Below are 15,806 nucleotides of genomic sequence, written 5' to 3'. Positions count from 1 at the left end.
GTTTTTCTCAGTACAAATACTGACAATTTGTATTAATTTATTCAAAACTTTGTATTTTGTTTTTCCATACAGACTCATAAATATGAAACTCATTTTACCACCTTATTAGTTTTTAGATCTCTGCAATAAGAAGTATCTTCAAACTTCCTCAAAGCTGTATAATTAATTTTTTACCAAAGTCTAGATATCTCTATGTCTAAAATAGGATAGACCAGTAATATAAATTTACAACTTCAACAAACTACATCATGTTGCAAAGACTTCTGAGACAGAATGACAGTGAAATTATAAATAGAAAGAACCATGTGATAACAAATTAAGATCATATGATTTATTACAGAAAACACAGTATTTATATACTGAGGAATAGTAAACATCTTAAGTTCAATTCTTTCTAATTAAGACATAGATTTATACACACATGTCTGCCCTCAAGCCCATAAGAGGAAATCCTAACACAGGTTCCCTTTATACCAAATGACCTAAAATGTTGTTTTACTTTCAGTCTGCAAACACTGGAACCACAACAGACTCATCACCTCCTCTTCACCAAACTGTTCAAGGCTATAGAGAAAAGAATATATTTAAAAGGGCATTTCTGCACCAAACTTCAGCTTCTCAAGAAACAAAGGAACCTTTAAAATACAACCCCTTCCAAATATTTCCAGGGGATTATTAACCAAATTGTTGTGTCACTATCTCTAAGAATACTGAAATCAGTATCTCAGTGGAATAGCAACATAAGACCTCTAGATGTACCTTGATCTAAGATATCAACACTGTGCTTAGGATGAAGCTTCTGGAAGAGCACTTGATTAGGAAAGAGGAGATCTTGATTAAAATTCCCCAAACACACATTTGCAAAAACATAAATATGTATATTTTAAGAAGACTTCAGGATATTACCATTTCAGAATGTAATATCATCCAGAGTTTTGTACTTAAATGGACATGATATTTAAGGCTAAAATGTACCATACCAATAGATGATTGCACTAATGTTTTTATTTTAGTTTTCAATACTGAAAAAAAGATATGTATGATATTGGAAAATTACAGTATAAACTGTTCTCTGTAGCCTAAAAAGATGATGGGTTAAACATCCTTCACTCCATTTACTTCTGGATTTTCCTAAATAAATAATTAATTTTGCATAGTATTAAATAATTTTGAATCCACACTAGTTTTTGGATTTTGATATGATTTTGGTTGTTTTTACTATGACTGTTTTTCAAGTTATGGATTAAATCCATGTAAGCAAATTAAATACAGGACTTAAATTATAATTAAATCCATGTAAGCAAATGCTCAGGCAATAAGCTACTTCTCTAGTCCTAGTCTAGTCTAGTCATAGTCTAGTTGTAAGACATACATACCCTAAGATTGTTCCTTCTATAACAAATGCAGATTCTACTTAGGTAAACATGATTTTCCTCAAAGTTTTTCTCAGTGCAATGTGGACATCCTTATTCCTTAAGCTGTAGATGAAAGGGTTTAGCATTGGACTCACAACGGTATAAAAAATGGTAGATATTTTATCTTCATCTCCAGACACACTGGATGGTTTAAGATACATGAAGGCTATAGCTCCAAAGAAAAGAGAAACAGCTACAACATGGGAGCCACAGGTGCTGAAGGCTTTTGACCTACCCTCTGCAGAATGGATGCCAAGGATGTTGGAAAGAATCAAGGTGTAAGAAATAAAGATAGTCAGGCTGGGCACGATTACATTGACACCCACAACAATGAAAATAACCAGTTCATTGATGTAGGTACTTGTGCAGGAGAGCTTCCTGAGAGGAGGTATATCACACATGTAGTGATTGATGAGGTTGTTATCACAAAAGGTCAGACTTAGTACACTACCGGTATTGGCTGTGGCTCCCACAATCCCCATCACATAAGCACCTACAATCATCAAATGGCAAATATCATGGGACATGCTGACATGGTAAAGAAGGGGCTTACAAATGGCAACATATCTGTCATAAGCCATTGCTGTCAAAATGTAGCATTCGTCAATAGAAAAGAAACAGAAGAAAAAGAGCTGAGTCATACACTCAGGATGGGAGATGGTGTTCTGCTTCACAAAACTCACCAGCATTTTGGGGATTATGACAGAGGAGTAGCAGAGATCTGTGAAGGAAAGGTTGAAGAGAAAGTAGTACATGGGGGTGTGCAGGTGAGGGTTCAAAACAATCAGAACAATCAAGCCCAGGTTCCCCACCATGGAAACCACATAGACTCCCAAGAAGAGGAAGAAGAGAGGAAACGAGTTCTGGCTGCTGTGTCAAGCCCAGCAAGATAAACTCCTTCACAGCAAATGAAGAGTCATTTGCTGAAGCCATTCCTTGGGTGATAACTGTGAGAACAGTAAAAAAAAAAATAGTAATATTAGAATAAAATCTCAGCCGTCTCCAACCTTTACCATGAAAATGAGACTTAGAACCAGAATGGAAGGATAAAGTCATGCTCACTCTTCTCTGCCTCTGTTTTATAAACTTTAAGACCTTTAATCTCCAGAAATAAATATGAACATATAAAAGGTCAACTTCTTTGGAATACTATTGAAGTCACCAATGACCATCATTACTTCTGCATCATCTCTGTTCTGCTTCTATCTTGAATATTTACCTCCCATTTCAAGTTCAAAGGTAAAATAAAAAGAAAAGACCTTAAGCAAATAACTCACTGACTCTCCCAGGGGTATTTTGAGGGGAAAATCTAGCGGGCTTCCCATTTAACACTTACCTTTGTCCATAAAGTACTCATAAATGAACTTAAAAACTCCTCTCCTCTACCCTCACAAAGGGGCAAGTAGAAATGGCACTGATGAACTGTAAAATAATTTATTTTCTGTTTTTACTAGGCTTGGATTTCTAGTGATACAGAAAATTAATTTTAAATAAGTGAACCAGAGCCATCATTCCTCCAGATTAAACAAAGCCATGGGATAGAGACAAGATTTTTGGTGTCATCTCTGTCCAGAATGCCTTCTCTAGCCCAGAGGTTGGTAAATAGCATCTACTGATGTCACAAGAGCCACTTGGTAATGACTCAAGAGGCTTTTATGAGTTTGCAATCTTAGGGACCTGATTAGTATTGGAAAAGCTTATGTTTTACAGCTATTTTTCCCAAGAGATTAGGCTTCTAGGTACACTACTTACATATGACTTTAATAGTAATGACATTGACTTATTGGAGATATCCAGTATTGTTTTGTTTTATTGTTTGAAAGGTTTGTACATATGTACAGTGTATTTTGATTAAGTTCATACCTTATACTTTCCCTCCAATTCCTCCTCTACCCTATCACTATACCTCACATATTCATCTTTGCTTTTCTCTCACTTTTTAAGCCCACAGGGTTCAGTCAGCACTGACTGACTGGATATGTCTGTAGAGACATCTACATGAGGATAAAAAGCCTCTCAGGTGCTACATCCTTGAAACTCACTGTATCTCCCGTTAACCACAAACTGCTAATAGTTCATCAGATAGAGATGGAACATCATGCCGATAATCTCCCTCAATTCTTGAAATTTGTTTGGTCTGATTTTACATAGGTCTTATGCAGACATGCAACCACTGTGAGGGTCATTGAGCAGTGAACTTGTTGAGTCCTGAAAACACTGTTTCAGTGTAGTTACCTGTCATCTCTGACTCTAACAATTTTCAACCCTTCTTTCTTTATAATCTTGTACACTTGGGAGAAGAGCTATGATGTGGTGATCTTCCTACCTCAAATTATGGATGTCTATGTCAATCACCATCTTCTGCCAAAAAAAGCATTTCTGATGACAATTGAGAGGTGCACTAATCTATGGCTTAAAATATATATAATGGAAATTTATTAAGAGTCAATTTAATTCTATATCCACAGCAGAAAACTCGACAGGGGCACTTTCCTAGAGACTATGACCTACCTAGTCTCAGCTCATTCCAAGAACTATGCTAGGAATAAGATTTGTCTGTGGAGAATGCTGGAAAACAAAACAAAAAGGGCGTAGTAATCCTACAACACGTGTACCAATATAACACAGGTGTATTCTGCCACATCAGCAATTATTTTAGCTCTTGGTTTTATAACTTAATAATTGATCATTACTATTTGCCTATAATAACAAGCCTAGATTTTAGCACTACAGTATCTAGACAACAGGGGTGAAGTTTTTAGGCAGAAACAAACTTTATGGTATCTTCAGCAATAGAATCTCACCATGAAGTTATGGACATAATCAAGAGCAGTGGTAATTGTCTTTATTTTAGGGTGCTTATATGGAACACAACTGGCATAAAACTCCAAAAATGGTAGCCCATTCCTGAATCTAAGTTTTTATTTAATAGCATATGGTGTCTAGGAGGAACAATGCCTCCCAATTAGAAATAGATCTATTTAATTTGTTTTTATACATGAATATATCTTAAGAAGTTCATACAGAAGTAAACATATACACAAGTTTCTCAAAGGCCTTAATATCAGTTATCTCTCCTCAAACTCCTGCTCTATTCTGCCCTCCCGTATCCTGTCCAACTCAGTTCTCCTGCTGCATTAGTCTCCGTTCTTCTTTCATCCCTCCTGTGCTCTGGATTTACACACACTTTATTGTTGTCACTGTGGGTACTCTACAAACAGAAAAATCAAGAAACTTGTTTAATATACAATTAATTATTCATACTGTCTATCACTTGATGAACTCCTATATGTTTTTATAATGTCCTCTTTCATACATATCACATAAACTACTTAATCAAAGTGTATAATATCAAATTAAATTTGTCTGTTTTCCTCACAGTTACTTTTAAGGCATTTAAAAACATTAAACCTGGCTGGGCAGTGTTGATGCATGCCTTTAATCTCAGCACTTTGGGGGCAAAAGCAGGTATATCTCTGAAGAAGGACGAAAGGGGAAGAAAAGGACGAAGAGAAAGGAAGTTCCCTAAATTAAAAGTAACTACTCTGTGAGGAGTTTTGATAAACAAAATACAAAAGGAATATTACAAGAGAGGATTCAACAAGTCTTATAGTAAAAGGGATACAGAAAAACAAAAGAAACAAAATCCTGCAAAACAATAGCCTAAGTGATAACTAAATTATAGAGTTGTCATGAACAGATATTAGAGAAAGTGAGCTTTGGTTAAATTTTTACATTTAACCTTAAACTGGATATGAAAGTACAATTTTGAAGTAGGAGAATATACCAGGAAGACTAAATGAATTCAAAAACAAACATCAGAACATGAGAATAATCATGACTCATTTCTCTAGATAATAAATCATAAAATTGGTGAAATTTATGGATAAAGCAAATAACAGAGCAGTTAGAATTTTATAAAAGGAAATGCAGCCAATTACAAGTCTTTCTATTTAGGATGAAAAGAAATACAACAACTGCTAAAATGAATCTCAATTTTGCCTGACTATCCAAAATTACTTAGAGATCCAAAATTCCTTAGGGCAAACTTGAAATGTGCCCTGCAGGATATATATTCCTTGGGGGTAACAAAGTGATCAAGACTTTGTGATTCATTAAATATTTTCTATAAAATGTTAAAAATGTTTGTTGTTCAGTTTTGTTTTGATTTGATTTTACTTATTCCTCTCTTCCATTAGCATTCAAAGTGACTTCTAGTACTGTGGATGCTAGTCAGTAGGAGAAAAGTTTCTAGTTGGGTATCAGCTGGATTTTTCCTGTTCAATGACATAAGCAGTGTCAAGAATAAGCACTTACCATCTGGTTCTTGAGAAATTCCAGTAATTCCTTTGTCAATGGCCTATGGGGCCTGTCTATAGGATCCTATTGGTCAAGAAGTTAATAAAATGAAACACACTCCAGAGCATGCAGTTTTTAATTGGTGGCATAAAATGGCTAGTTGAGGTATTGTCTTCTGCATTATATGGTGACTCCATTTAAACTACATTTGTGTGTATATATATATTTGTAAATATAATATATATATATATATATGTATTCGTAAATTTCTACAATAGAAGGTTCTCATGTGGCTTTTCTAAAATCTTTTAGTGTTAGTGGTTTCTCCTCACAATCTCTGAGGAATTCACATACATATTCAATGTATTTGGTTATATCAAACCCCATTTCCTCTCCAGTTCCTCTTTTAGCCTGGCTGCCATGTCCTCTTTTTATTTATATAACCCACTGAGTCAAACCAGTACTGTTTGTGTCGTCACGGGTAAAGAGACATCCACTAAAGCATAAACTTCCTTGAAGAAAGCTGATTCACTAACCTAATAGCACTATTAGTTGATACAGGAATACTAAATATGGAGGCAAGAGGTGCTCATGAACCTATACCACTAATGGAAGAACTATTGAGACATTATAGTTCATAGTAGAGAGGGAGTCATTTTTCTTTAAGGATATAATCCCTGTTAAGTCAATTATGCTCAAGTGATTGACCCCACACCCATGAGAATATGTCCAGCACAAGTAAGACTAGGTTGATATTTTAAAACCGAAATAAAAGTAGGACATGAAACTGGGAGAGGTTAGAAAGGTAAGCAATAGATTGATATGCAAGGAGTTAGGGCAGGATTCAAATAAATATCATCAAAGTACATTGTATGACATTCTCATAAGGTTAATAAAAATATTATGTTAAAAAATGAACCTGAAATATGCCCTTAGTACATCATAAGAAATATTATTGCAAGAAAAGTTTTCTGTCAAACGCTAACCTAGACTTTATGATGAAAGTCTTTCAAATTTTATACCTCCAATGTACAGGTAGGTAAACATGGAATGAAGGTAGCGAGGTTCCAAGATTCTACTTGAAAGGCTATCTTATCTCTTTCTTTCTTCCATTTGCACTGGTCAACATCACCCTACTTCAATGATAGTAAAAAACATCAAATGTTAATCCTTCCACTAAGACATACAGATCTTCATCTTTCATTCACTCCTGACTCCTTACAAGCCTGACATGTTCAACCTTATTAGTCAGCGCCAACTTAAAACACAAATCTTCATGTTTTACTATATTTTCAAAACTACAAGAACATAATATTAACTAAGCTGAAGTTTCTGCCTTACTTCAAATATTTGTCTGTAAATCTAAAATTAGTTCAAAGCTATTTTTAATAGCTAAATGAAATCAACAATTGTTATAGAATCTTATTTAATGATGCAAAGGTATTTTTCTTGTGTTTATCCTGAAGAATATTATTTTAAACTAGTAAAGGAGTGTTACTTTTGTTTATGTGGCATTTTTAATGATGTACAGATGTGTTTTAATTATGTAAAGATGTGTTGCATCTGTTTCACTTTTCCTGCCTAAGAACCCTGATTGGTCTAATAAAAAGCTAAAGAGCCAACAGCTAAGCAATAGAAGGGTAGGGGACTGCTAGGCAGAGAATAAATAGGAGTAAGACTCTAACCTCAAGAGAGAAGAGAGGTAAATTAAAGAATAAGGAGAAGAGAAAGAGGGATACACCCAGAACAAGAAGCCAGGCAGGAGACAGCCTGCAGACAAAGAATTGAGACTTGGAGAGAGAGAGAGAGAGAGAGAGAGAGAGAGAGAGAGAGAGAGAGAGAGAGAGAGAGGGAGGGAGGGAGAGAGGGGGAGAGAGAGAGAGAGAGAATAAAGGAAGAAAGGAAGAAAGGGAAAGACAAAAGCCTTGAGGCAAAAGGAAGGTAAAGAAAACAGATTAATTAATTTATTTATTTTTGTTCTTTTTTTATTGAGTTATACATTTTTCTCTGCTCCTCTCTCTTCCTCTCCCCTCCCCTTCAACCATCTCCCATGGTCCCCATGCTAACAATTTACTCAGGAGATCTTATTTGTTTCTACATCCCATGTAGATTGGATCCATGTATGTCTCAGGGTATTCATTGTTGTCTAGGTTCTCTGAGATTGTGATTTGTAGGCAGGTTTTCTTTGCTTTATGTTTAAAAACGACTTATGAGTGACTACATATGATAATTGCCTTTCTGGGTCTGGGTTACCTCACTCAATATGATGTTTTCTAGCTCCATGCATTTGCGTACATATTTCAAGATGTCATTATTTTTTCTGATGTGAGGTACTCCATTGTAAAAGAATTCAGTACAATAAAGGAACTTCTGAAGGCATCACAATCCCTCACTTCAAACTCTACTACAGAGCTACAGTACTGAAAACAGCCTGGTACTGGCATAAAAAATAGACAGGAGGACAAATGGAACTGAATCAAAGACCCAGATATTAATCCACACACCTACGAATCCCTGATTTTTGACAAAGAAACAAAAAATATAAAATGGAAAAAGAGAAAGTATATTTAACAAATGGTGCTGGCATAGCTGGATATCAACATGCAGAAGAATGAAAATAGATCCATATCTATCACCATGCACAAAACTCAAGTCCAAACAGATCAAAGACCTCAATATAAAGCCAGCCACTCTGAAGCTCATAGAAGAGAAAGTGGAAAGTACACTTGAACTCACTGGCACAGGAGACCCCTTACTAAATATAACCCCAGTCTTCAGAAATAAGACATTCAGTATAAACTCCATTTTGTGAGTCTCAGATATAATGACCTAGCTTCTATAACTCCTGGTTGTCTTGATTCCTTAGGTATTATTGCTTTGTATTAACTGAATAAAAAGTAAGTATATGAAAATGGTGCTGTTTCTTCAATAAAATACTTTCAAACTTATCATATATTCACAGGTATTGGTGCTTGTCTGGCATTGAAAGGCATTTATATCCATTCCCAGCAGTAAAAAATATATTTTCCTTAACAATTTTAATATTCCCTTATTTTTCCCCATATGTTAATTCATATGTTTTTATGTGACAAATTACATTTGCTTTCTATATTATGGTTTGAATTGGTCTTACAACTGTAACAAATATATTTTTCATGGATATATATGAATTTTAAATGGTCCTGATATAGCTCCAAATGTTTATTAAGACAATTCTCCCCCTATTCAACTGCAGTGACAGTGATACATTAGCTATGATCGGGTGCTTACACAGATTACTACCAATGGAAGATGTATTGAAACAGCCAGCAGTCATCGTCAGTGCTGAGAACTTAAGTCAAGGGTAGTGGCACATGCCTATAGTCTCAGACCTCCAGAGATAAAGACAAGAGGATGATAATTTCATGCCCTCTCTGAAATTCACAACACAATTCTGTCTCAAGGCAAAAGGTCAAAAGTAAGCAGTGATAAGATATAGAGTATTCATTCATTCCCAATAAAACACACAGAGACTTATTATATTAATTATAAACTGGTTGGCCTAATAGCTCAAGCTTATTATTAACTGGCTTTTACAAGTTAAATTAACCCATAATTCTTGCCTGTGTTACCACGTGGCTTGGTATCTTTTATCAGTGCAGCATTCTCATCTTGCGTCCTCTGCAGCTGGCTTGTGACTGCAGACTGAGCCTTCCCAGAATTCTCCTAGTCTGGTCACCCCACCTCTACTTCCTGCCTAACTACTGGCCAATCAGGACTTTGTTAACCTAGTACCAGTGACAATTCTTTACAGGGTACAAGAGCATTATCCCACAGCAGGCCCCCAATGAGAGCGACACTTTTAAAAAAAGTGTTCTTGTTGGAGAAAGTGTGTCACTGTGGGGGCGGGCTTTGAGGTTCCTTTTGCTTAGGTTTCCCTCGGGAATGAATGGCTGTGGGACCAGGAAGGACAGAAATTTCTGTCTACAGGCATTATTTTCTTTCAAACCACCATAGCATTTTCATGGAATGGTGAACAAAAGCATATTTTAAAATAAATTCTAGGGATATAATTCTGGAGAAAAATGTTGTTATATCATTTTAAAAGTTATGAAGTTATTGGATCTATGCTGTTGATTTTCTTTAATCATAAATAAGAAAACTGAACAGTGACATGAAGTCAGTCCAATTGGATGTATCCCTCCTTATCAGGGCAGGATTTGCACCTGGCATCCAGATATTCACTAAATTTTTGACTTTCTGGTCTTGATGTGTCATTCTGCTGTGTTCTACCTTAAGAAAGAACAGCTGAGAGAAGTAACAGAATGCCTGTCTCAGTCTGATCCCACCTTGGGATGGTGGTGTTGCATCTGTGGGATTTAAATGTTATCAGGAGTTGTCAAGTTTAATTGCTGAGTTTGCATAGTTCCAGTTTACTGGCGGCATCACCCTACCGAGATCTTTCCTCTTATCACTTCATGTTAACTCTGAGATTTAAATATTGCCATCTGTGAACAAAGCCTGCAGAATTAAGAAAACAGCTTCGGTAAATTAAAATCCTAACTGATGCGTAATTTGGAAACTGCAAAAAAAAAAAAAGATATAGAGTATCAAATACATACTTATTTTAAGGAAATTAAGTAGAAAAAACTTACAAGTTTATATTTCTGGGATATTGTATTTAAAACAAAGCATGTAATACTTTTAAAATATGTTTCATTATTTATCATTTTAATAATGTGAATCTCAGAAGATTTAATGTAATTGTGATGACTCTAAGACTCTGATTAAGACTTAAAACATGCAGAACTCAAACTCAAAACCAAAGCATTTCTGTTGCTCCTTCCATTTGACACAGTTTACTAAACTCATGCTGACATAGGATCATGGAGCTCCCACCAAAGTCTTCTGCTATTTCAGCTGACATCTACTAACATTGACTAATTTTTCCGGTGTGTACAGTTAGCAAAAAAAAACATCATCCCTTCAGCAGGACATGCAAATTTTTATTATTTAAGTTTTCTCTTTCATGGATTTCAGTAAAATTATTTTATAGAAGCTCCATTAGTTATTAATGAAAATTGACCATGCTTCAGAATATTGGAGAAAAAAAAAGGAAACGCTATCAGATGTTTGATTGATATCACCCAGACTTTTAATGTGCTTATTTTTATCCATCTTTTCCCTTCCAAGCCCAATTCAACCCCATGTTAATCACTCTTCACACTTGTATGCACACTCTTCTGCTCAGCCTAATTCCAAGCATTCATCTGTTTTCCAAAACCATTACTCCTCCTCATCATGATCATTGCTGCCGCTGAAACTCTACTCAGCTCCTCCCTTTCCTTAAATGTTCTGTTGGCAACCATGCCTTCAGTCAAGACACCTGCCACCTCCTCAGAAGCAGTCCTTCAACCAGTCCACCCAAGACAGCAAGACAGTTATTCTCAGTACAATTACATTCTTTCAAGACTGTGCATATTATTTTTCCATTATACGCACAAGTACAAAATGTAGTTTCATCACCACCTTACTAGTCTGTAGCCTTCTGAGGTCATAAATACCTTCAGCCTTCTTCAGAGCTACAATTGTAATGGCTGACCGAATCCTAGATAGCTTGATGTCTAAAGTAGGATAGACAGTTTATATTTGTTCTTCAATAAACTCATTCATTGTATATTATAAAAATTAAATTAGGAAATGAAGAGAAGTTACTAATAAATTAAGATTATGTAATTTTTTGAGGAAAAGACAAAATTCCTTAAACAATGACAGCTGAAATTGCTTAGTCAAATTCTTCCCAATGAAGACATAGCATATTTTTATACATACATTCTTGATCTCAGGTTCATAAATAGAAAACCTAATATAGGCCCCCTTTATCCTAAAGGACCATAAATGTTTCATTTTTAGTCTTCAAACACTAGAATCACAACGGATGCATCAAGTCCTCTTTACTAAACTGATTTAAGGATAAAGAGAATCATTCAAAATTATTCGACTATTCCCAGAGGGTTCATACCTGATTAAATGACTTTAAGACTGCTGAAATCTGTATCTTGGTGGCACAGTGACATAGACTTCTAGATGTACACTAGTCAAAGATCTCATAGATGTGCTTAAGGTATAGATAAATGGAAGAGCACTTGCCAAGCATACAAGATAATATGAATATGACACCCCAAACAAACAACCTACAAAAATATTCAAAGACGTAGTTTTAAAAGATCTCATGATCTTATCATTCTGAGTATATTATCATCCACTGTTTTGTATATACAAATCTTCATGCTTCCCAAGACTGCAGTGTAACATACTGATAGATGGCGGCACAAATGTGTTTGTTCAGTTTTCAATACTGAAAAATCATTGTTCACTGTGTTTCCTTCTGAAATTTTCATTGATAATTAACTTAATTTTGCATAATGTTAAATTGCTTTAATTCTACATTATTCTTGTCAGATGCTTTTGTTTGTCTTTTGATATGTTTTGCTTTTTTGGATTTTGATGTTGTCATAGAAGTTTTTGAAGACAGTGGGTAAAATCCTGGGCCCCACACATATAAGCACATGCAATGCAAATGAATGACCACTCAGGTCCTATGTGTTGCATGTCCTAAGATTTGCTTCCACAACAAATACAGATTCTACTTAGTTAAATGTCCTTTTTCTTAAAGTTTTTCTCAATGAAATGTGGACATCCTTATTCCTTAAACTGTAAATGAAAGGATTCAGCATTGGGCCCAAAATGGTATAAAAAATGGAAGATACTTTATCTTCTTCCCCAGCCACACTAGAAGGCTTAAGATACATAAATATTGAGGCTCCAAAGAAAAGAGAAACAGCTATAACATGAGAGCCACAGGTGCTGAAAGCTTTGGACCTGCCCTCTGCAGAACGGATGCCAATGATGCTGGAAAGGATGAACGTGTAACAAATAAAGACAGTCACACAGGGCACTATTATATTGATACCCCCAACAATGAAAACTACTAGCTCATTAATGGCAGTATCTGTGCAGGAGAGCTTCAGGAGAGGAAGCACGTCACACATATAATGGTTGATGATGTTGCCGTCACAGAAGCTCAGGTTTAGCATGTTACCAGTATGGACTAAGCCTCCAAAAAACCCCATCACATACACACCCACCATCATCGAGTGACAGACCTGATAGGACATGGTGACCTGGTAAAGCAGTGGTTTACAGATGGCAGCATATTTGTCATAGGCCATGGCTGTCAAAATATAGAATTCATTGATAACAAAGAAGCAGAAGAAAAAGAACTGAGTCATGCACTCTGCATGGGAGATAGTGTTCTGCTTCACAAAACTCACCAGCATCTTGGGGATTATGACAGAGGAGAAGCAGAGATCTGTGAAGGAAAGGTTGAAGAGAAAGTAGTACATGGGCATGTGCAGGTGAGGGTTTAAAACAATCAGAACACTCAAGCCCAGGTTCCCCACCGTGGAGACCACATAGATTCCCAAGAAGAGGAAGAAGAGAGGCAGCTGGAGCTCTGGCTGCTGTGTCAATCCCAGTAGGATAAACTCCTTCACTGAAGATTCATTTGCTGAGGTCATTCCTTGGTTCATAGCTGTGAGAACAGTTAGATAATAATATTAAAATGAAATCCCAGCCCTCCCTAAACTACCACTTTAAAATGAAATTAAGAACCAGAATTGAATAATAAATTCAAGCTCAGACTTCTCTGTGCTTTTGCTTTTTACATTTCATGGGAGTTCATGTACAGACATAAACATAAATGTGTGAAGGACATTTCTCTGAGAAGAATATTAAGGGAAGCAGTGATCATTTTAGTTTCTGCAACTTCTCTGTTCTTCTTTTATCTTGTAAATCCACCTCTCACTTAAGGTTCAGTGATAATCACAAAAGAGAAGGCACAAGGTGCATCAAAGACTCAAGGTGGTTTGGATAAAGAAAAACATACATCCAATTCAGTACTTACCCTTGTGCATGTAAGACTCATCAGGGACCTCACTGACTCTTTTCTTCTCTCACAGATGGGCAAGTACCTGTTGCGTTGAAGAGCTGTAAAAGTGCAGAGCCCCAAACATACATATATATAATTTTCTGTTGTTACCACATTTGCCTTTCTGGCAATGAGGGGAATTAATTTTGGACTGGCAAAGTCAGAGCCATTATTTATAGAAAAGTAATGACAGTAGATCATTTTTTATAGTGGTGATTTTTCCAAGGTTGTCCTCTTTAGCCTAGAGGTTGTTCAATAGCATCTACTGATGTTAAAGAGCCAAGTGATTATGACTCAAGAGAGTTTTATAAGACGGTAATCTTAAGAACCTCATTAAAACTTGAAATGTCTTTGTTTCCTTGTTATTTCCCCCAAGATATCAGGTTTTATTGTCATGGTACTTAGGGACTAGTTCAACAGTAATACATTGACTTTTGGCCATATATAATTATTTGTTTTACTGTTTTAAAATATTATACATATATACAATGTGTTTTCATCAAGTTCTGCCAGAGTCCTTCCCCTGCCATTCCTGCTGTAACTTCCTACTACTATCTTCTCACAACTTCACCTTTTCTTCTTCTTTTTTTTAATTTACTGTGTCTACTCAGCACTGCCAGTATGTTTATGAATGTAAGGATATCTATGTGAGAATAAGGAGCCTCTCCAGGGCCCCATCCTTGAAATTATGTTTTTCCCAGTAGCAACCCACTGACTATAGTTCCAAATTCTAAATTGAAACTTCATAACCATATCATTCCTTAATGCTTGTATTTTGTAATGTTTTATTTTGCACAGGACTTATGCATACTGTTGCAACCACTTTGAGCTTTTAAGTAAATGTGTTGAATCTCAATTTTCCTTTTATTATAATTCAGAAACCTTTTCCACATAAGTTTTTTACTTGCTTTATGTGGTAAAATGATGCATTCTAAGATAATATATTCCCTTTGCATTAAAATTCCCAAAGGGGAAATTCTGGAAGGCAAGATGTCTAGAATGAAATTAAGATTTGGATTCACACTATCCTCATCTACCTCCTGTAATTTCTCTTCAACTACAGTAAATTACTTTTCAGCTTCAGCTGTTAAGTCTCTGGGACTATTTAAATCTTTGTCACCATGTAAGGCTTTGTTTAAATGAATTATTAGATTGGGTTTTATCCCAACAGCCAGTGATAGATTGGAAATGTATCCTAACAATCTTTGAAAATCATTAAGAGTCCACAATGGGTCTCCCTAATTTGTGCCTGTTTTGTTCTAATTTTCTATAAACCTATTTTATAACCTAGGTAATTGACAGAATCTCCACTTTGTATTTTTTCAGGAGCAATTTGTAATCCCCATTTAGGAAAAACATTCTTTATTCCTTCAAACATTCCATTAAACATTCTAAAATAGCTACATTTGAATCAGATGACAAAATAGCATCCATGTAATGGTTAATTATAGATTTAGGAAATTGTTTTTATACTATTTCCTATGGCTGACTTACAAAGTATTGGCAAGGGCCGGGCGGTGGTGGCGCACGCCTTTAATCCCAGCACTCGGGAGGCAGAGGCAGGTGGATCTCTGTGAGTTCAAGGCCAGCCTGATCTACAAGAGCTAGTTCCAGGACAGGCTCTAAAAAAAAAGCTGCAGAGAAACCCTGTCTCGAAAAACAAAAAAACAAAAAAAAACCAAAGTATTGGCAATTGAGCATTTCCTGTGGAAGGATAGTCCATTAGTGTCTCCTAGTAGGCTGAGAATTACTATAAGTAGGGACTGTGAAGGCATATTATTCTTTGTCATTTTCTTGTAAAGACAGAGTGAAGAAACAATCTTTTAAATTAGTAACTATAAGAGGCCATCATTTTGGTAATGAAGAAGGCAGAGAAATTCCAGACTGCAGACGGCCCATAGATTGAATTACCTTATTGACAGCTCTTAGATCTGTCACCATTCTTCATTTACCAGATTTCTTTTTAACAACAAATACAGGAGTATTCCAAGGACTGCATGATGATTCAATATGACAAGCATCTAGTTGCTTCTATACCAGCTGTTCTAAAGCCTGTAGTTTATCTTCTGTTAAAAGCCATTGTTTAACCCATATTGGTTTCTGAGTTAACCATTTTAAAGGTA

General features: G+C 35.7%; 2 protein-coding genes across 2 annotated transcripts; both read right to left on the bottom strand.

Annotated features, from left to right (window-relative positions):
• Window positions 1-1,414: 1,414 nt before the first annotated feature.
• Window positions 1,415-2,357, bottom strand: LOC119810325 (olfactory receptor 145-like). The gene is given in 2 exon segments (XM_038323747.1): window positions 1,415-2,273; window positions 2,275-2,357. Coding segments are annotated over 2 exon segments (933 nt in total). The 5' UTR covers window positions 2,349-2,357.
• A 9,986-nt stretch (window positions 2,358-12,343) lies between these two features.
• On the bottom strand, window positions 12,344-13,285 carry LOC119810298 (olfactory receptor 145-like). The gene has a single exon (XM_038323711.1). The coding sequence runs from the start codon at window positions 13,283-13,285 to the stop codon at window positions 12,344-12,346; it is 942 nt and encodes a 313-aa protein (XP_038179639.1).
• Between the last annotated feature and the right edge of the window lie 2,521 nt (window positions 13,286-15,806).

The sequence above is a fragment of the Arvicola amphibius genome, chromosome 3 (assembly GCF_903992535.2).
Source record: "Arvicola amphibius chromosome 3, mArvAmp1.2, whole genome shotgun sequence".
NCBI lineage: Eukaryota > Metazoa > Chordata > Mammalia > Rodentia > Cricetidae > Arvicola > Arvicola amphibius.
Note: the sequence above shows the minus strand (reverse complement) of the source record. Positions and strands in the feature narration are given on the sequence as shown.